This window comes from Pelophylax lessonae (assembly GCF_965119305.1).
Source record: "Pelophylax lessonae genome assembly, chromosome: 2".
Taxonomy (NCBI): Eukaryota; Metazoa; Chordata; class Amphibia; order Anura; family Ranidae; genus Pelophylax; species Pelophylax lessonae.
Window position 1 is genome coordinate 229,778,713 of NC_138769.1, and position 22,574 is coordinate 229,801,286.

Consider the following 22,574-nt stretch of genomic DNA (forward strand, 5'->3'; position numbering starts at 1 on the left):
GTCCAGGGTCTGGCGGCTCAGATAGTCGCCTGCCAATTTTCCACACCCGGAATGTGAACTGCCGAGATCGCCGGGACATGAGTCTCGGCCCAAGACAGAATGTTGGACACCTCCTGGGCCGCACGAGCACTCTTGGTGCCCCCCTGGTGGTTGAAGTAAGCCACCGCTGTAGCATTGTCCGTCTGTACGCGAACAGGCAGACCCTGGAGACGTTCCGACCACTGATAGAGTTTTATCGCTCGTAGTTCCAGCACATTTATCGGGAGGGAGGACACCTCCTCCGACCAAGTGCCCTGGGCAGACAAGTTGCCCAGGACTCCACCCCAGCCCAACAGGCTGGCGTCCGTGGTAACCACCGTCCACACTAACGGACGGAAGGACTTGCCTTCCGCCACCGACGGGGACTGGATCCACCAAAGAAGAGCCAATCTGGTCTGGCGACTCAGGGAGACATCCAGATCCAAGGACTGAGGAAATCTGTCCCACCTGGCCAGGATCTCCGTCTGGAGAGCCCGCATGTGGAACTGGGCAAGGGAATCGCCTCGAAGGCCGATACCATCAACCCCAGGCCCTGCATGCAGGTCCTGAGTGACGAGGACGGATTGTCCCTGAGGGACCCGAGTTCGTCCCGCAAAGTCCGGAGCTTGTCCTCCGCCAAGAACACCCTTGCCTGAGCAGAGTCCAGAACCATTCCCAGATAGGGAAAGCGAAGCGACGGAGACAACGCTGAGTTCTGAACGTTGATGGTCCAACCGAAATCCTGGAGCATATGCACCGTGATGGACAGATCGCAGTAGGCCCAGGACCGGTGCCAACACCCTGGTAAACACCCTGGGTGCCGAAGCGAGACCGAAAGGTAACGCCACAAACTGGTAGTGGTCCTCTGTGATAGCGAACCGAAGGTACCGCTGATGACCCTCGAAAATAGGGATGTGCAGGTACGCATCTTTCAGATCTACCGAAGCCAGGAATTCTCCTGGACTCAAGGAGGCCACAACCGAACGGAGACACTCCATTCAAAACTTCCGAACACGCCGAAGCGGTTCAGCGCTTGCGCGACCAGAATGGGACGCACTTTGCCCTCCTTCCTGGGCACAGTGAACAGATTCGAACATAAAAACCCCCGAAACCTGTCCGGATGAGTTATGGGGACAATCACACCCTGAGCAAGCAGGTCCTGCACCGCGTGATGCAAGTCCTGCAGACGCCCCAGAAGCAGATGAAGATTGGAGGGAAAGAATCTGTCCGCCGACCGGGAAAGGAATTCGATCTGGAAGCCCGATCGAATGATTTCCTGGACCCAACTGTCCGATCGCCGGAGCAGCCAAGGTCGGAGGAAACCGCGCAAACGTCCCCCCACCCCTGAATGGGTGAGGGCGCCCCTTCAGGTAGAGGCGGATTGACCCGCCATCGCCGGACTCCTGCTCACCTGCCCAGGGCTTCTTCTGGGTGCCCTGGGCCTTGAAGGGCTTGCCCTTGGATTGGTTCCGAAAGGCACGAAAGCACCCCCGATTAGAACCAGACGCAGAACCCCGCCTGCCTCGAGACTTGGTCTTCGGGTTCTGGGGCATCATAGAGCACATGCCCCCCGTGACGCCTGTTACCAGGGTGTCCAATGCCTCGCCAAAAAGGCGAGAGCCAGCATAGGGAGAATCAACAACTGTCTCCCTTGAGGACTGGTCGGCCGACCAGCTCTTCAGCTAAATCAGTTGCGAGAGAGGCAAGCCACTAAGGGAGCCTCGGCCAAAGCTGCATCACACAAGTACATGACTCCTTGGTGGATTTGAACCACCAATTTCAGCCGGGCAGACGTAACACCAGCAGACACAAGATTGCGCTTAAGCATCCTAGTCCAATCAGCAGCCACCAGAACGGACGCGAAAACGGGTTTGAGCAATGAACCCGCCACCGTATAGGAATGGCGAGATAGGGACTCCAACTGCCGGTCCGTGGGACCCCAAAAACTGGGGCATCCTCAGTAGGAACCAAGGTAGCCTTGTTCAGCACGGCCACAGTGTGATCCACCTGTGGAGGCACACACCATCGTGATTCCGTAGCCGGATCAAAAGGATAAAGTAACCCAAACCGACTAGGTACCAGGAATGGACGTTTTAACGTGCGCCACTGTTCATTAACAGTGTCATGGAATTCTTCTGGGCAGGGAAAAACCTGCGCAGACTTGCGGGTCCTGTGCGTCCCAAACGGGGACACAACGCCCGGAGGACAGGGCTCATCCTCTAAATGTAAGGTGTCCTTAACAGACACAATCAAATCATCCATGGTCGCCCGTTCTGCAGACGACCCCGGAGAGGGGGCATCAACCCCTTCCATCTCAGCCTCCCCCTCAGACCCCAAGGGGTCCAAGGATGAGCGGGACCCTGAAAAGGGCACGCTCGCAGCAGCAGCAGCCAAATCCCCATCTGAATCAGAAGAGAGAGACAATCTGGGACTCCTTCTCGCAGCCCGTTCAGACATCAGCAGTTCCTTATTCGCCACCGCAATTAGAGCGGGGCGCAGCGGGGCCACAGGAGAACTGGGACCCCCCACTAGAGCTGGAGGAAACTTGCTTTCCTGAGAATCCATGGCTCAAGTTATCAGAAAACAAACTACAGTGCAAAAAAGGCGTACTGTCCCCTTAAACAGCGCTGCGGTGAGCGCAGCCCACCGCTACTGCAACAGTGATAAAAGACCCCCAAAGGAGAAAAGAAACTGAGCCAGAAGCGATATACAGAGGGAAAACAGAGTGATAACCTGCAGAGCCCGCAGAGCGTTGCTACCAGTGTCCTTGCTGCTAATGGAATGCTGCTGGAGAGGGCTGGACTAAGCCAGACCCCGGGAAAATGGCTGCCCCATAGGAATGCATTGGAGGCTACGCCAAAATGGCCGCCGACATGCGGTCGGACCGATCGTTCCACCGCCCACAAAATGGCGGCGGATGGCGCCAAAATGACATGTACAATCGCCCCAGAGGAGCTATACATGTGTGCCCACAGTAAAGATGGCGGACCGCGCGAAAACGCCCCGCTGCGGTCGCCGCACAAGCGTCTGCACCCCCAAACATGCACCTAAGGTGTCACAGGGACAGGGACCCCCGGCAAACATACAGATCTGCACAAGCGAACCCCGCAGGGATCGCACAGGGAGTCACACAGGCACAGACATGGGGACACACAGCAACACAGACTGCCACCCCAGACAGAGGCCCCACACAGAAAAGTACTTACCTGTACCAGATGGCGTGGGGGAGCCTCTATGCACGGATAAACCTCTGTCCTCATCCGACAGGGAGTGCCGTGAGCCAGGGACATTACGCTGCAGCAAAGCAGACGAGTCCTGTGAGGTAGCCACCTCACGGCTGCATCCCTGCAGCGAACAGGGATGGGTCGTTCGTAGTGCCAGGGCGAACCATAGCCGAACGCTCGATGGCGGGCTGGGGGTCCATCTGACCCTTCTGCCCTGGAGAACCAGGGCGGTCAGTCCGAATTCCAGCACCGCATGATCCATCTTCATCCGAAGAGAAGACTAACACTAGAAGCTGACAAAATAAACAGCTAGGCAAGAGAAAAGCAAGAGAAAAAAAAATGAAATTTTCAAAGAAAATCAAATAAAAGATTAGGAAGGCTGAGACTGAAGCCCCAGCACAAGGTAAGCCTGACTATTACTGACGCTAGGCAAATTAAAACTGAGTTGGGAGTGGTGATGCAGGGGGGGTATTGACCGGGTGGGACGGCCCCCATGGGTGTGTATATGCTAGTGCCTTTTGTCTTGACAAGGTCTGTGTGCCTAGCTATTCCTGCGGATAGGAGGACAATACCCAATAGTGATGACTTAGAGGAGGCGGCGACTGTCGGACTCAGAGAAAGGAATTTTACAGGATTTTGCAAAAATTCAGTTTTTTTCCCCACAAACAGAGCTTTCTTTTGGTGGTATTTGATTTGGCGGCGACTGTCGGAGGACGTAAGAGAAAAAGGACGTGAAATTCGTTTAGGTACAGCGTCGCACGCCCGCGCAATTGTCCGTTAAAGTCACGCAGAAAAAAAAAAAAACGCAAAAAACCCTGGTCAGGAAGGGGGTAAAATCTTCCGGGGCTTAAGTGGTTAATGCATAAAATGCATTAGGGAAAAAAAAAAAAATAATAAGTCAGCATCTACAAATACTGTAGCTGTTGACTTAAAATATAGACACTTACCTGTCCAGGGAGCCCGCGATGTCGGTACCCCAGGAAACTTTCGGATCGGCTGCCACCGCCATTCGTTGTAAGGGAAACCGGCAGTAAAGCCTTTTGGTAAACCAGCAGTGCGCTTTGCAATTGGCCCAGCAGCGGGGGGGGGGGGGCAAACTTTAGAGGGACAGCGCTGTCTTCTGGAAATGGGGAAGGGTAGCTGTCAAACACAGGCACCCTTTCTCCCTCCCCCTGAAAGGTGCCAAATGTGGCACCGGAGGGGGGGGAGGGGGGGAATTAGATCGGTGGAACTCCGCTTTGAGATAAACCTTCTGACTTGAACACAACTTTAAAGTGGTTGTAAACTCGATTGGTAAGCTGCAATAAATTAAATTTTTGGTTTCATTAGATATGGTGACTGCATCCGTTTTAGTTTTTTTTCCTGGTTGTCCACTGGTGATCAGACCAATAACATCTTTTGTATTAGAGTGCCTTCACCCTGGATGAAGCACAGGGTGACCTTTGGAAAGCAGTATTGTCTGTTTGGAGGAGGGGGGGGGGGATCTTGTAAACTATTGGTAACCATCTGAAGATCTGAGGTGAGGTGATCTGAGCATTTGAAAGGTGGTGAGGAAGTACATTACCTTCTAATCGCCTGTTTTTAACCACTAAAGCCTGCAACACCACAGACAATTGCAGCATGACCTTCATACACACGAAGGAATAGAATTTGGCAGGTACTGGCCACAAAATGCGTCAGCAGGAATAATTTTGCCATGAAGCAAGGCAATGTGGCTGCAGCATGTAAATGCCCCCCGTAGCTTAGGAGGGAGCGGCTGGGGGCAGTAAAAAGCAGGCAGTTGCAGTCACCAGTGTAAACTAAGCCTTAATGAGTGAAAAGTAACAAGTGAAATAAGAAAACCTAATAGTGGGCATTTGTGCATTCAGGCAAAAAAAAAAAAACTCACAAAATGGACTTTACTGGAAATTGTTACTTTTTCCCCCCAACACTGGCAGTCACAGGTCCTGGCATTTGCCATGCCTGTCCTATTATCCAGGCTAAAACAAAAGAAAACACACACCCCTTTGTTTACATTCAGACTTTTCTCCCTAGATGTGCAAAAGTTAAGCTTAGCACATGCTACCTGAAAATTTGCTGTTTAGCGGCAACAACCAGCTTTTGTCCAAGGGACATGCTGGAAAACTAGCATCTGATGGCTGCCAATGCCGATTCGTGTACGCCGGCAGTAGGGGGATCCCCGTCAGAATACAAAAGCACAGCAGGGAGGATTGCCACACCAACATTGCGCGTGTTGGTACGGTGATCTGTCATCTTTGGGGTTTTTTCATTCAACTGGTTGGGCCTTAAAACAAAAAAAATAAAAACAACCTTAGTGTGTACACAGCTTAGGCGGTGTACATTAGGTTGATTTGATGAGGGGGAGTAAAAAAAAAAAAAAAAAAAAAAAAAAAAAAAAGAAGAGCAGATAACATTCATGGTGAATCCTTAGTGCAGTGGAATTGTATTCTGACAGTTGGGAACCTTCCCATTAGAATATACTGATCAGTGCTGCTAGCAGCGCTGATTGTGCAGTGAAAACCTGACAGGACTGCTGCAAGAATTCAAATTGTTACACTGACTTCTGAACAGCTTCCCTGCCCATACATGGATTAAGGTTGTCAGTCCCTGCTGAACCAGCCAAATTTCAATCCATGTATGGCTGGCTTTCAGATGGCCATACATGGTTAAATTGTGTCAACTGCCTAGAAAGAACATAAATAAAACTCAACCAATTCCCCCCCCCATCCACACATTCGAGGTAGATGAAGGAATCCTCCCTACTAGAGCCGCTGATCAAGCCGCTTTAATAAGACAGGGCAGTTTAAGTCAATTGGTATATCAAATTCTGTTCAACTGCAGTGGCCACTCATGTATCAAAATGTATGCATGGCTACCTTTAGGTTAAGTTTACACTTGCGGTTGAGCACACCCTATTCCCAATTACTTCCCCTTAAGCTGCAAAGGTATTGGACAGGGGTGTACACATGCTGCCTACCCTTTGCATCACAGGAAAGTAAAAATGATCTTCCCCGTCATGCTCAGCAGCTTGTTCTGGCTACCAAACCCAACCAATTCCACTGAATGAGGCCACTCCAACTGTGTGGTGCCAGCTTTATGGATTTAGAACAGGCAGCGAGCTGGCATAATGCCTCCTAACCGCCTGTCAGTGCAAATGAGCCCGTACCGATCATTTCCTGTATATTTCCATGCAGTTTCAGCTGCACTTCAATTCTTTTAAGACTCTAATCAAAAGGACTTGAACTTTAAAACTAATACAGGACTTTTTCATAATGCATTATAGTTATAAATGATTCTACTGGAAAGGAAAAGATAATACAAGTTCTGTGCAATTGAAAAACACGAAATGAATATTTACAAACAACTGTGTGAAGCCTTATGGCCCTTTCACACTTGCAGCTCCCTCGGCGGACTCAGTTCTCAGCAGGGGATCGATCCGCCGATCCCCCACTGAGCAGGCGGATGGCTGCTCTGTCTCTGCGCTGTGCATGGAGACACCTGTCATGTCAGGTCCCCGCACTTCTCTATGGGGAATTCTTATGAGAACGGACCGCCTGTCCGTTCTCATCCGATCTGCCAGACGGATGGAAAATAGGGTTTCCATCCGTATTTGACGGACAGGATCGGATGCCAGCGGACATGTCTCCGCTGACATCCGATGCCCCATAGAGATGCATGGGGCATCTGTTCAGATCCGCCTGAAAAACTGACCGACGGATCTGAACGGTCCGCAAGTGTGAAAGGGGCCTAAAAGCTATTAAGGTGCAAAGGCCCTGCAGGGACTCACCATGATTGACATTATGTATAAACTCAGATTTGCATTTTCATCTGATACATTCACAGAAACAAAAAAAAAACAAAAAACAAACACAATCTTACCTGTAGTACCGAGACTGTAGGTAGGTGGAGCACACTGCTTTTGATACGTGACTCGCAGAACCAAAGTCTATCACCTTCACTCTATAAGGCTGGCGAACTGGATCAACTAGCATTATGTTCTCTGGTTTTAAGTCAGCATGGATTAACCCTAAGCTTTTCAGCTTCATTAGGGCAGTGGCCACCTGCTGTAAGATAGGTCTGATGTACTTCAATGGAAGAGGACTGAACTTGTTTTGCTTGAGGAAGTCATAAAGGTTCTGCTCCAACATTTCAAAAACAAGGCAAGTGTGGTTCTTGTGCTGGAAGCACTCATAGGAACGCACAAAGTTGTACTCGTCTGCATTTTCACTGCTCAAGCGTGAGAGGATGCTCACCTCGATCTGACCTTGCCTGGCATAGGAAGGGTGGTTCTTTAAGATCTTAATGGCAACAATTTCCTTTGTGCTACGCTTCCAGCATTTTGCCACTTGGCCAAATGTCCCCCTACCCAAAAACTCCAAGACCTCATAGCTGTTGGTCATGGAACACAGGATTTCATGTTGAACAAGCTGGTAATCCCCCTCGCCATTTGAACTGCTGCTTTTAGTGGTTACAGTGGTGGTTGTGGCAGCAGCACCCACCGCGGTTCTGTTTTGCAGCATCAGAGGTGGCCGTTCATCAATAATCTGCACGCTACCGTTGCTGTCCACCTCCTCACTTTTTCTTTTCAGTCCACATTTTTGGTAGGGTTCCAGTAAAAGGTTACTTCTATGGTTTAAAATCTGGCTGCTCTGGAAGGAGGTCGTGGGTCCACTGCCTGTGCTGTCTGCGGCAGTTACCACAATGCGCTCTGCTGCAACAGCTGGGATTAAGAGGCTGGGCTCATAAGCTGGTAGTCTGAAATTGGCTACCTGGTGAGATGAACTTGTGTGCCCTTGAGCAAGGTTTTTGCTATGTGGGTAATACTTGCTGCTATTACCCTGTCCCGTAACATCCCAGCCAGAGGGCTCGACTTTGAGTTTCTTAGCACTACAGAAGGCACTGGACGATACTGAAGGAGGGGAGAACACCTGCAGCTGTGATGCCATACCTGGAGGAAAAAAAAAAAGACTGGTAAGAAACACAATCCAACCAATATGACTAATATACAATAAGCCTTGTTTAAATCTACCATAATCTACCTGTGTAAAAAACTAACAAGCTCCATATCAACTAAAAGATTCTACCCTTCATTCTGTATACTTCTAAAAGAATAAAAGGGAAGCATCCAAGTAAACGTAACATTTATCAAAAGGCAGTTTCACAAGGCCCAAAAACATTAGGACTTAAAGCAGAGCTCCACCCAAAATGAAAAGCTCCGCTTGTTTGCACCATCTACTGCTACATTTAGCTTTTTCTGGGGGGGTACTTGGTTTTAAACTGCTAACCGCAGATCGCCGCAGGGAATTGATGACGTCCGTCAGCTCCTGAAACGTTCTGGGACACAGGTACTGGAAGACTGTGGGACCATTCAGAAAGTGCAGCCCACCTCGCACATATGCAGTAGGAAACAGGCCTGAAGGCTTCACTATTAGTTTAGCTTATCTAAGATATCCAATGCCTGCAACCCAAGACTATTGAGGAATCTACTAGGGTGCCTGGGCAGGTAAGTATTCTAAAATATAGTCAGCAGCTACAGTATTTGTAGCTACTGACGTAATTATAGGGGGGGGGGGGTGAGAGACTGGAGCGCCTCTAAACTGCAGAATACGTAGCTTGAACAAGATAAATACATTTCACACTTCTTAGAAAATATAGAACTAGAAGAAATTTTCTTAGAAAATATAGAAATAGAGAAGAAATTTACTTGCATCTTTATGAATAAGGAAATATTACTACCAAGTGATCCAACAGAAATCAGGTAAAATCATACGGATTCAGATTGCTTTCAATTTTCCATTTGGCTGTCAAGAGTGAAGAGAAAGAACTGGTACTTCCATGCATAGTGAGCAGAGGACTCATTATCTCCAATTTGACAATGCATGTTCCTTGGTAACTGGCTACTCAGACACCCCCGTATGGTCACATCAGTATGGATTGTGACTTGGGAGCAATCACATTCAAACTCATGTTAAATAGGAGTCAGTACACACCTGCCATCATTTAAAGCGCCTCTGATTAACTCCAAAGTTATACACACACACACACTTTTTACTTCCCTCCACCTAAAAGATTTCAGTTTGTTCAACTGAGTTGTACAGTTTATAGGTCACATTAAAAGGTGGAAGAAAGTCCTGAAATTAATTTGTCTCATTTTTTACATCACAAAAAGCTGACATTTTAACAGGGGTATGTAGACTTTATATCTACTGTAATTCTGTGCATATCTAAATGCTAGTATGATTTTCTTAAAGAGGTTGTAAACCCCTTTTGTTTGCATTTACCTATAGGTAAGCCTACATTAAGGCTTACATATAGGTGCTATAAATGTCACTTAAACTTGCACCGTTTAGGAGATATTTACAGTGCATGCAGCCAATGACGTCATCGGCGCATGCGCTCTGAAGGAACGGCCACCCGTGCCGTTCCTTTAGATCCCAGTGCTGTGAACAGCGGCAAATGCGCAGGAGTGATGTAATCGCGCCCCCGGCCAGATGGCCGGAGGACGAGATCCAGGAAGCAGGACGGCCAGACATGGCGGGGGCTTAGTTTTTAGTTAAGTACTTCATAATGAGCTAGTATGCGATGCATACCAGCTCATTATGCCCTTGTCTTTTACAGGTTTTTTATTTTTTCACATTTTTAAAACGGGTTTACTTCCTCTAACTCTCATTCCCAATACAGCAGGAAAAAGATTGGAAGTGTCTTCATAGAAGCTGCAGATCTGTGACAGTTTTTCAATAGTCCCAAGACGTTAAACAATTAGATTTTTATCCTTTAATAAAAAAAAAAAAAAAAAAAAAAAAAGTGCAGTCCTTATTTGCCAACTATTAGGCCCCTTTCACACTTGTGCGACGCAATTTTACGGCACGATTTTGCCGCGACTTTGAAAGCAATGGCTATGGCTTAAAACGCAATCAAATCGTGGCAAAGTAGTGCAGGAACTACTTTGAAGTCGGTGCGACTTCAAAACGCACTGATATGAATGGGGCTCATTGAAAATAATGGAAAACTACTTATGCGATTTTGCAGTCCAAAATCGCGGGACAAGTCGCACTAGTGTGAAAGGGGCCTTAAAGTGGTTATAAAAGGCTGTTTATTTTCCAAAAAAATAAATAAAAAAAAAAAAAATCACATTTACAAAGCTCTGTGCAATAGAGCTGCACAAAAAGGCCCTGAACCTCTTCTGGGGTCCATCGGTGCTCAGCTCCTCTTGTGTCTACCACCATTGCAAGTCCTTGCCTGGTGGCAGAGATTCGGTTTTGCTTCCAAGCTGGGCAGTGTGCATCCAGACAGTCTGCACAGCACAGCCTGGCCCCACCCACCACTCAGGATTTGATTAACAGCAACCTTTTGTTTTATTTTCTAATCGTTGGGATAAAATCTATATTAGTTTTTGACCACAGGGATGAGAATATTCGAAGGAGCAAGATGGAAAATTTCTCAAGCAAACCCAATTTCGAACAGTGCATGTGATTTATAATTGTTAAAGTCCCTTCACTACAAAATTAAATCATTGGTTACCCCAACATTCCAGCATGTGCTTGTAGAAAAAAAAAAACAGAAAAAGTCTCTGGTTCTCTTTGCATTACTTCCTTTGTGTAAAAATTCTGGTGTTCGTCAATCCATCTGCTTTCCTAAAAGAAAACTGACCACACTAAGCAGAACACTGCATGGTCAGATCTCTAGCTGTGCTGGGAACTCAGCCTGCTCTCCTCCAATGATTACATTTGTTCTGACATGCGCAGCTAACAGATGAGCAGAGGGAATTGGATTACATAAAAATACATCAAATACTTATCCCCCTTTTTATAAATCTTTATATAAATGTTTTGCCTTTCATTTCTATTTCACACTGAATTTCTTTTTATATGATCCTTTACAACCACTTTAAATGCTAAAAGCAAATTACATTTTGAAGTACTTTCAAACCACATTAATCGAGTGGACAAACTTGTATAAATGATCTAACGTTCTTTTGAAAGTCTATGGGTAGATTTGTATGTCCCATGTCTGTCAAGCAGCTGAATTACACTGCATATAACAAGTTCTCTGAATGGGGGGAATCTAGTCAGACTCTCCCCCATTCAGAGATCAAGTTTCTTCTCAGATCTTTTCTGCTGAAGCTTACAGAAAAACTCAGGACTATTAACTTACATAGTGCCGGAAGATAACCTGTCATCCCCAAACAGAAGATTTCTACAGGATCCATCTACCTGACAGACATGGTACACACTTTATTACTGGTAAGTGGTGACTGCAGCTTAAGCCAAATAATTGGACTCAATTTTAACTTTAAAAAATAGCTTATTCCGGCAGCTCTTTATATGTGTGATTATTGAAAACACTTTAGCTAGCTTTTAAGAACTTTCTCCTTAAGTCTTGTCAAAGGCACTTGCGTTAACACGCGATGTCATGCTTTCATTTTTTGTTAACGAGTTGCTGTGCATTTTGTCACAGTAAGAGCCAAATTATTTTGTATTGCAGCAAAGTGCTCTTAACCACCTCCTTACAAGCCTATTCCAACACTTTGCTCCTACATTTACAAATTTATTTTTTTTAGCAGAAACCCTATAGAATAAAATGGTGTGTGTTGCAATTTTTTTTTATGTCACAGGGTATTTGCGCAGCAGTTTTTCAAACGCAATTTTGGAAAGAAAAAAAAACACATTCATGAATAAAAGACCCAAAACCGTAAAGTTGGCACAATTGTTTTTGTATAATGTGAAAAAGGTTACGTCTAATAAATCGACCCAACACGTCACCCTTTAAAATTGCATCTGCCCGTGGAATGGCAGCAAACTACGGTGCTTAAAATTTTCCATAGGCGCCATCTTAAACACCTTTAAAAGGTCCTCAGTCTAGAGTGGCACAGGAGGTCTGGCACTAGAAATATTGCTCTCGCTCTGATGTGCACAATACCTCACATGTGTGGTGACATCACTGTGTACATTTTAGAGCATGGTGGGACATTGCACTTAATTTTTGTATAAATAACATTTTTCCCACTTTTTGTACAAACATTATTGCTATCACAAGGGATGGACATGGGCTGGGACAGGTCCTCTTTATGGCAAGATTTGGGGTCTAATAGACCCCAAATCTCTCCTCTGGGCCCCCCATGCAGCTGATCAGACCGAGATCCGTCTGACCAGCTGCTTCTCTGACCACTGGTGGCCAGGTAAACAAAGGGGAGGAACCGGAAGTGACGAATTCTCGGCGCTCCCGGTTTTCAGGGTTATGGTGGGGGCGATGACATCCGTTCCTCTGTCCCAGGCAGCCATCGCTCCTGGCCTCCACAATGTGTCCAGAGAGCCCGGGAGAGGCAACAGGAAGGGAGTTAGACCCCTTTCCACCATCCGTATTAGTAATCGAGTGGCTATTAGCCACTCAGATCACTTCTGCCTTCTACAGAATCATTGGCTGAAAATAATGGAACTGGGAAGGTGCCTGTAGGTGCAGGCATTCTGGTATAAGTGCTGAAATCTAAGGACCTATGGTTATGTCCTTGAGTGGGAAGTGGTTAAATGCAGTATGTCCCATTTTCACTCAGGGCACACCACAATGCTGATCTAAAAATGAGCCTACTGTAAACATTGAATTTACTTGTTATTGTGTTGGGCCTGCATTAAGCAGTGCTGCCCAAGGTGCGTGATGTGAATGAGACCTAACAGTAATAGTTAACTGTCAAATTTCATATATTCAACAAGAAATGGATAAACAAAAATGCCTAGCATAAAATAGATCCCTCAAGCATCTAAATAGCTATAGTATCTAATCATCAAAAGAGTAAAAACAGGTTTCAAATGGCAGTGAAAGCAAACCTGTAATTCAGTCCTCAGCATGAACGTGATTGGCTCTCTAAACACTGAACCGGATTAGTCAAAAAAAACAAACTGGAGTCTAGTCTTGAGGTCAGAGACCAAATGAGCAAAGGAGAAAATAACAGTGCAGTCAACTGGTAAATGAACAGAAATCCGTCAACGAGAAGCAGAACAAGACGACCTCTTACCGTGATTAATGTGACCCTTGGAAATTAGTAACCAATGTCCTGTGGGGGTTGTTTCATTATCACAAGCTGAATGCAAAGAGTGCAGCTGTGTAGTGACATTCAAAGAAACCGGTGGTGTTTTTCCTATCACACACCACCCTCCTCTATTCAGATTCACAGAGAAAAAGCTCTGACTGAAGGCCACATTTCACAGTATAACAAAGGCAAGTTTTCACAAGTGAATAAGAATGGATTTCTATTTTTTGACAAGGAACTGTAAAGAGGTCGTCTTGATTCTCAGGAAATTTGGCAGCATTCAGTCAACCTAAGCTAGCTGTATTCATCTAGCATGTTTTGCATGTGATTAATATTGAGCTGGAGCTTCTCTGACTGACAAACCAATTCCTGGAAATCTGGAATTCTATTTGGAACAAATTTCACAAAATAACTTATCCGTGATTGCATATTGGAAGGACATCTACCTAAAAGATCAGTATAGAAGGTAGCCACAGAAAATAGATTAAACTATCCAAAAAAAAAAAAAAAAAAACACTAGCCCAAAAAAATGCAGCATTTCAAAAAACCACAGCATCTGTGTAGATCGACCTGGTGACCAGACTAGTGCTCCTACAATAAAAGCATACAGTCAGCATATTTATGTGCATGACATGCAAAACTGTTGCAAAAGGCAGATTGTGTTTCAACATAAGGAGAAACCACTGGTTATCGTGTGGTGCATTCATGCCTTAGATCCTGCATTTAAAGCGGTGTTCCAGCCTAACACACTCACCTGTCCAACGGTCCAGCAATGCGGCCGCCCGAAGCCTCGCTCTTCTCCCTCTCTGCTCTCCGGCATCACTGGTGTGGGCACCCGGCTGTGACAGTTTGCAGCTTCACAGCCGGGTACGCACTGCGCATGCGCGAGTTGCGCTACGCGTCATGATTGGCTGGCAATCTTCTGGGACCTCTGACATGTCCCAGAAGATTGCAGGAAGGGAGGGGGAGAGGAGAACTTCCGCTCAGGGCGCCGTGGCGCCCTGAGCGGAAGTGGGAGCGGGTACCTGTCAAAACTAGGTACCCGCTTCCCCCCCCCCCCCCCAAAAAAATGACATGCCAAATGTGGCATGACAGGGGGTTAGCACTACCTAAAGCGGAAGTTCCACTTTTGGGTGGAACTCTGCTTTAAGAACGGATATCCAGCCCTCAGAACATCCACATACCAATATTGAGAAACTAGTCTGGATCCAGGAGAATAGGAATTCTTCTGGCCTCTACCAAACGTAGAAGGCAATAGAAGCTTCACAGCTAGTACACACAAACAGAAAATCTGTTGTAAATATCGCTTTCGAAACGATACGATAACCTCAGTTCAACGAGAGCCAATCATGACAGTTAATTCAAAATTATCCGAAGGGACAAATATGAAAATTCTTGTACAGTTAGTTTAAATCAGTACAGTTTCGTACAAGAATTTGTTGAGTAACCTCTTCATTTTTAATGACTAGCATGAGGGGAAAAAAAAAAAAAAAAAAGACGATTCTTCCATTATTCTCGTGTGTACAATGCTTTAGGGGAGTAAAGGAATATACAGGTGCATCTAAGAAAATTAGAATATCAAAAGGTTAAGTAATTCAAAAAGTGAAACTTATATAGATTCATTACACAGTAATATTTCAAGAATTTCTCTTTAAATTTTGTCAATGGCTTACAGCTAGTGACAATTCAAAATTCAGTATTTCAGAAAATTAGAATATTAAGAAAAAATTCAATATTGTAGAGTTATGGTGTCACACTCTAATCAGCTTATTAACTGAAACACCTGCAAATGTTTCCTGAACCTTTAAACAGTCTCAGTGCCGGTTCACACTTCCGCGTGTGCGGCGATCGCATGCAATATCGGAGCGCACTGCTCCTTCATTACATGCGATCGGATGTGCAGTGCGAATTCAGCCATACACTTTGTATGGCTAAATTCGCACTGCAACCGCACAAAAGTCGCACGAGGCATTTTTTTTAGCCGCATCAGGATCGGATCGCACAGTGGTTCACACTTGTGCGATCCGATACTGTGCGAACTGTCAGATCGCACTGCGATATGCGATCAAACTGGGGGTGTCGTTAACATTTCATTGAAACCCCCAGCGTATCGCATGGCTGTGTGAACTGCCAGATGTGCGGCTGCGATGCGGGAACAGGCTGCGAATTTGCAGCCTTCCCGCATTGCACAAGTGTGACCCGGCACTTATCTGGTTCAGTAGGTTACACAATCATGGGGGGAAAGACTGCTGACTTGACAGTTGTCCAGAAGACAGTCACTGACACTCCACAAGGAGGGAAAGTCACAAAAGGCCATTGCTAAGGAAGCTGGCTGTCCAGAATGCTGTATCCAAACATATTAATGGAAAGTTAAGTGGAAGGAAAAAGTATGGTAGAAAAAAAAAAAAAAAGGTGCACAAGCAACAAGGATAACCGCAGGCTTGAAAAAACTAAAGCAAAGGCCACTCAAGAATTTGGAGATTCACAAGGAGTGGACTACAGCTGGTGTCAGTGCTTCAAGGGTCACCACACACACACACAGGCATCCAGGACATGGGCTACAACTGTCGCATTTCTTGTGTAAAGCCATGCCTGAACCAGAGAAGGTCAGAAGCCTCTTACCTAGGCTAAAGAGAAAGGACCGGGCTGTTGCTCAGTGATCCAAAGTCCTTTTCAGATGAACATGAATTTTGCATTTCGTTTGCAAATCAAGGTCCCAGAGTCTGCAAATCAAGGTCTCAGAGTCTGAAGAGTGGAGAGGCACAGAATCCAAGCTGCATGAGGTCCAGTGTGAAGGTTCCACAGTTCATGAGGATTTGGGGAGCCATGTCATCTGCTGGTGTTGGTCCACTGTTTTATCAAGTCCAAAGTCAGCGCAGCCCTATATCAGGAAGTTCTACAGCACTTCCCTCTGCTTACCAGCTTCATGGAGATGCCAATTTCATTATTCAGCAGGATTTTGCACCTGCCCACACTGCCAAAAGTATCAATACCTGGTTTATTGATCATGGCATCACTGTGCTTGATTGGCCAGCAAACACCTGACTTACACCTCAGAATCTGTGGGGTATTGTCAAGAGGACAAACAAGACCCAACAATTCAGACTAGCTGAAGGTCACTATCGCAGAAACTTGGGCCTCCCTAACACCTCAGCAGTGCCACAGGCTGAGAAATAGATTTCTTTTCATGGACATACAGGGCTCCTTATCTTGACCAGGGTTTCTCAACAAGGGTTCCTCCTGAGGTTGCTAGGGATTCCTTGAGCTATGGGCAATTTCTGCCTCTCAGATAAGCTTCCAATAACACCATTGTTCCTTTTAGACATCTGTAAGGGGGTAATTCTTCCCAATTACGAGTAAGCACTCTAGTAAATCGACTACGAGTAGTCGATTTGGTAAATCGACTAATGACATGTTACTGTGACAGTCAGTCAGTCTTCCCACTGTCACACTAACGGTCAGTAGTCGATTTTTAATTTTTAGCAGGGGTTCGAGACCAGAAATCTTTCAGGGGTTTCTCGGTTTAAAAGTTTAAGGCTGTTCTTGACCATTGGGACGTCCCAAAGCAGTGTCAAACATGAGTGGGAACAGCAAGAAAAATATTCCCAAGGCTAAACCGTAGCCAACCAGGTAATATGGAGCTCACCTGAAAACAAATACACGCTTGAGGACCAGGTCCTCTAAACCACACCCTGCAAAACCTTGCGGCCAAAACGAAGCATCCGCAGATGCCAACACATCCACTTTATAAAAACTTTGAGTGCACAGACAACCAGGTGGCCAAACCGGCATCACTGACGCCTGAGGCCCAGGAGGCACCAAGCGCCTGAGTATAGTGCGCCTTAACAGGGAATGTAAGAACCTGGCTTCTAACTGTATAGGCCTGAATCACTGTCTGAGCCATATAGAAATGGTGGCAGCAGAAGCAGCCAACCCTTTGCGAGGTCCATCTGAGGACAAAATTGTGAGAGACTTCCTAAAAGACTCCGTAGCTGACGGATACACCCTGATCGGCCGAACCACATCCAGGGAATGCAAAACAATTTCCTTAGGATGTTAAGGCCTAGGACATTGTGTTGCCTTTCCGGTCTTCATTCAAATGGAAATCAGAGACGACCTTTGGAAGAAACGACTGACAGGAATGGACAACCACCTTATCTCTGAACCACCAGGTAAGGTGAAGACAAACACTGCCAGCTCCAACTCCCTGCGCACAGTAGTAAAAGCCACCTTCTGAGACAACCTCTCGAATATTTTCAAAAGGAGGTTTCTGGAGAACCGACAACCAAATTGAGGTCAAACGGTGGCAATGGATACCACACTGGAGGAGCCAAGTGTCGAACTTGCCTGGAGCAAGGTACGCACCAAGGAATGTGCGGCCAATGGACGTTGAAAAGAAAACCGCCAAGGCTGAAACTTTGCCCTGGAGGAAAAGGGGGGGAATCCCAAGGGACTCATACCATGCAATGTCCATCTTCCAAATACGATGGTAGATCTTCCTAGAGAGGTAGATTTTGTAGCCTTTAGAGGCTTAGGAATCACCGATTTAGACAAACCGATATCCTTCAGCATCTGGTTTTCAACAGCCAAGCGGTTAAAAGCCAGGAATTGTAAAGCAGGATGGAAGATTAGCCCTTGGGGCAGAAGACCTTCCCTGAGAGGAAGTCTCCAAGGAGCACTGGCGACCAGCCGTACCAAGACCAGCGAGGCCAGTCTGGAGCCAAAAAGGAGTCTGCGGCGTCGGCCGGAGGATCCCGAGACCATGCCACAAACCTCTACCTTCATTGAAATGTGTACAGCAGAGTGGACGATTTGCCCACCTTAGAATGTTGGCTACTTCCTTGTGCCCCCTTTGTGATTGACCGACCACTGCATTGTCCGATTGAATTTGCACAGGACACCCCTGAAGATGAATTGTCCGATGATCCAAAGACTGATTGCTCGGACTTCCAGTACATTAAAACTCCCCCCCAGCACAATCTGCAGAGGACGCCTCCCCATCCGGATAGGGGATAACCGTCTAGTACAGAGGGAGAAAGTGCCGGAGAACGAAGCCACCTCTAGAGACCGTGGATTCTTGTTCCATTTCACCAGAATCTTCCCAGAGATCTCGTGTGGAACTGTGTAAACTGAACCGCCTCAAAAGTAGACACCATCAGGCCCAGCACACGCATGCAAGCCCGAGGGGATGACTGCTGGACAACAGAAGCTGAATTGCCTCCTGCAATGTCTGGAATTTTTCCGGAAGAAAACACTCTGCTCTGGTTCCGTCCAAAAATTGGACTATCTGGGTCTGACTGACTCTCAGCCCGTCTTCTGAAGGTTCAGAATCCAACCGAACTCCCTCGGAGTTTGCAGACTAATATCAAAGTTGTCCATCAGCAGTCGGAGGTTCCGCTCGCAGATGATCGCCCAGATACCCCAGTACCACGATCCCCCGCCAACGCAACAATGCTAACACCAGGGCCAACACTTGTGAAGACACGAGGAGTGGAGGCGAGACAAAAGGGTAACGCCACAAACTGATAATGCTCCTCGCCCACAATACAGCAGAGGAAGCGCTGGTGAGCGGCACAGATTGGAACGTTAAGGCAGACGTCCTTGATGTCGATAAAAGCGAGAAAATCCCCCCTAATGTATGGACACCACTACTATGCGCATGGACTCCATTCGGAATGTCTGTATCCATACAAAGCAGTTCAGCGCCTTGAGATCCAGAAACTCCTCTTCTAGTCCGACTGAATGACTTAGTGGACCCACTTGTCCCGATACTAGGGAGGTCCACGGATCCAGAAACCAGCTAAGACACCCACCACCCCAGATACGGGTGAGGACACCCCTTCATGCAGAGGAGGCCTTGTACGCAGGTCTGGAAGAGCCCGCTCATGGCTTGCCAGACCAGGTCCTCTTGGAACCTTCGGCAGAGGACCTGAAGGGCTTTGATTCCTTTTGAGACCCCGAGGAACGAAAAGGCCTCTTATGAGCCAAGAAGTGTCCACGTCTACGACAGGGCTCCTTGCCCTTGGTAGCCACTGGACCAACTGATCTGCCAGCTTCGCAAAAGCTCCAGGTCCCGGCCTTAAAGTTTAGCCCACTCGGTCAAAATATGCATTTACCAGGGCAACAGAATATGCCGGCCTAAGTGCCGAACCAGCAACAGTGAACATATTGCGGGCCAGAGTCTCTGCCCTCCTATCAGCCGGATCATTAAAGGCTGAGGGCTCAACTGGAATTGAGGTAGCTTTATTTAACCTGGCAAGTCTACTACAGGTGGGACCGTCCACTTTTTAAGCATGGAAGCCACAAAGATACCGCAATGCAAAAACGCTTTGGGACCACAAGAGTGCACTTTGGACAACCCCACTGTTGTGACAAGTATGTCAAAAGTAAAAAACGGAAAAGAGCAACACCCTTGCCGCTATGGAGGGCCAGTGGGTGCCAAAATGGATCGGTGCTGTCGATGCAACACAAGCCACATCCTCCATTTTTAAAGTTTAACGCACTGACAGAATCAGTGCATCCACCAAGTGCCTTTTTTATGCATGCTAGAGGAACAAAGGAATACTCACTATCTGAGCACTCAGAATGCATGGACGCAGACCCAGTAGAGTGACTGACTGCCATCAAAAAATAACCCCCCCCCCCCCCCCACAGCTCCACCCCTTCCAAAGGAGGCGCCAAACTGGCCATATTGCCTAGTAGGCCGCAAGCTGTGGCCTCCACTTTTGTGGAGGCCCAGCCGCAACTGCATGGATCCCAGCCAGGCAGATGCCCAAAAGAAAGAGTGGGTCAATTAAAGAAAAAAAAAAAAAATTGTGCATTATGCACAGATGCAGGAGGAGGAACACATTGATGTGCAGAGATACGGAGAAATAAAAACATTTGAGGTTCAGCTCCCGGGGGATAGCGATCCAGCAACTTCACTTGCGTGCCCATAGAGGGCAATGTGTGCCAGTTGTGGCACACCATCGCTGCCCTAGGCTGTGCTTGCACTACAATGGAACAAAATGAATGTTTTAGGGGGTGTGGAAACATGGCTTGTGCATCACATAACTGGACTAGGGACTTTTTTGGACTGTCATATAAAAGCCTTTAGCCAAACATTCGGTTTATTGATTCTAGAGAAGACAACCCAATTGACTTGGGAGAACAAAAGTACATTAGCCCAATTTTATTTTATTTATTTTTTTACAGCCAAACTGGAATTTCTCAGTAGAAGATAAATTTGGGGTGGAAGATATGCACATCTGTATTAACCCATTAACTTTACCTAGCTTTATGCCTCATAGGTTAACATTTTTCTACTTTACACGGTGTTCAACCAGTTAAGCATTTATTAGATTAAAAGGGAAAAAACATTTTCTACTGTAAACCATTGTTCCAACTGCTTTGTAATTAAAGTGGTAGTACCAATCTCCACATCTGTCCCCTTACCAGTGTCATGAGTTTACCATCCCTCAAGATGGCTCGTTAACTCCCGCCTTCTAAATATACAAGCATCAAGAGTTCTCGTGAAGGACTAAATCATTTATTATGTACATGTTATGTAACTTTGCACTGGTCTATTTTTATTCAAGGATAATCCTCTGCAGTCACTGAAGGATTTTTTTTTTCCTTAACATGCATCTGTGAAACAGAATCCTTGTGTTTGCATTCTGCCATCCAAATGAGATCTCAGTCCAAGCAACAGAAATGTGGATGGGGCCTATTGCACGAGCAGAAAATCTGTGCAAATCCTCCTTTGTTAATTGTTCCAAAACTTTAGGGAGTCACCCAAATACAGAGATCTATTTTCTGCATCAAGAATTGGGAACACTCCTTTGCATGGTATGTAGGATTACCCAGCATGCTAATACCTTATATGTTCAGCGTCACCAAAAAACAACGGCAGAGCTGCACTTAACCATTCAGAGCCCATTGACACCACGTGCGGTTGTACTGTGTTGGGCGGCTATTCCAGAACAGTACCACTGCATAGGAAGACAAAATAAATGCAGTGACTGGTGTAAATTAGCTCTTAACGTGTTATTACAGCTAGTGCCTTACTTCTACATTTTTCATTCTTAAACCTAAAAATGTAAATGCCTACCCTCACAAAACATCTGCCTTAAGGAGATTGTAAAGGCGGAAGGTTTAATCATCTTAATGCATTAGGAAAAAACCAGTGCGCAGCAGCCTCCTTTAGCCCCCCTAGTACTTACCTGAGCCCATCTTTATCCAGCGAAGTTGCAGAAGCAGGTGTGTGTCTACACTAGTGAATGACGGATATCGGTTTTTCGTTGCGGATATCGATATTTTGGCCATTGCCTTGACAGGTACTCTTGTGGAGGGATCTGGGGGTCTAAAAGACCCCAAACCCCTCCTCTGCACTTAGAAGCCAAGTTTAGCTGTTTTGAATGCGGTCATTCTTTTTAATCTGGCGCCGAGTACCCTACAGTGATGTCATGACATCACTTTAGGGTCTTTACATGGAGACCAATCAGAGCCGAATGCGGCTTTGATCAGGTCTTCGGTGGCCTTGCAGGCTGGTTGCACGGGTCTCCAGGTGGGACGGGAGACCAGGGCAAACCACAGAAGGTGGAGGGAGGGGGGGTCCCCTCCCGCTCCTTGTAATGACAGCCAAGCGGCTTCTCAGCCGCATCGGTCGTCATTACAAGACAGCCGACTATCAGCTATGGACACCGGTACCGGGTTGATGCCTCTAGCTGCAGGCATCACTTCAATACAAGCACTTTTCCGAAATATCGGTCACCTTCCAATATACCGGGAAAAGTGCAGATCAGCCCTTGATAGATCGGCTTTGCCGATAATGGGTCGATCACTAGTCTACACGATTGGCTCCCACTGCTGTTAACCAAAATCATTCAGCCAATCAGAAGAGGGGGTAGGGTCGGGTCGCAGCTCCGTTTCTGAATGGACACAGGGAGCTGTGACTTGGCTCTGATGCCAGGGCACTCAATAGGAGGGAGGGACCAGGAGAGCCAAAGAGGGACCCAAGAGGATGATCTGGGCTGCTCTGTGCAAAATTACATAGAGCAGGCAAGTACATATTGTTTTTTTAAACGAGACGACTAAAGGCTCATACACACTAAAAGAAAAGTCAGGCGAACATTTTCAGCCAAAGAATTTTCGTACGATTTTCGTATAGTGTTTACAGAACTTTCTACAGACGATACAGAATTTTCATAGGAAAATTCTCTAAAGGGACAAACACCAAAATTTCTCGTACGGAAAAAAAGAAAGATTTGCGTTCTAATGTGTACTGTTTCCGTAAGATTTTTGTACAAGGAAAATCAGAAGAGACTGCG

At 46.5% G+C, this 22,574-nt stretch overlaps 1 protein-coding gene across 6 annotated transcripts in view; it reads right to left on the bottom strand.

Moving 5' to 3' along the window:
• The window catches only part of HIPK1 (homeodomain interacting protein kinase 1), a 160,172-nt gene that overhangs the window by 99,000 nt on the left and 38,598 nt on the right, over positions 1-22,574 (bottom strand). For all 6 annotated transcript variants that reach the window (XM_082244530.1, XM_082244529.1, XM_082244531.1 and 3 more), the window contains one exon: positions 7,122-8,190. In XM_082244530.1, the coding sequence (XP_082100656.1) occupies positions 7,122-8,190 (1,069 nt within the window). The remainder of the gene's footprint in view (positions 1-7,121; positions 8,191-22,574) is intronic.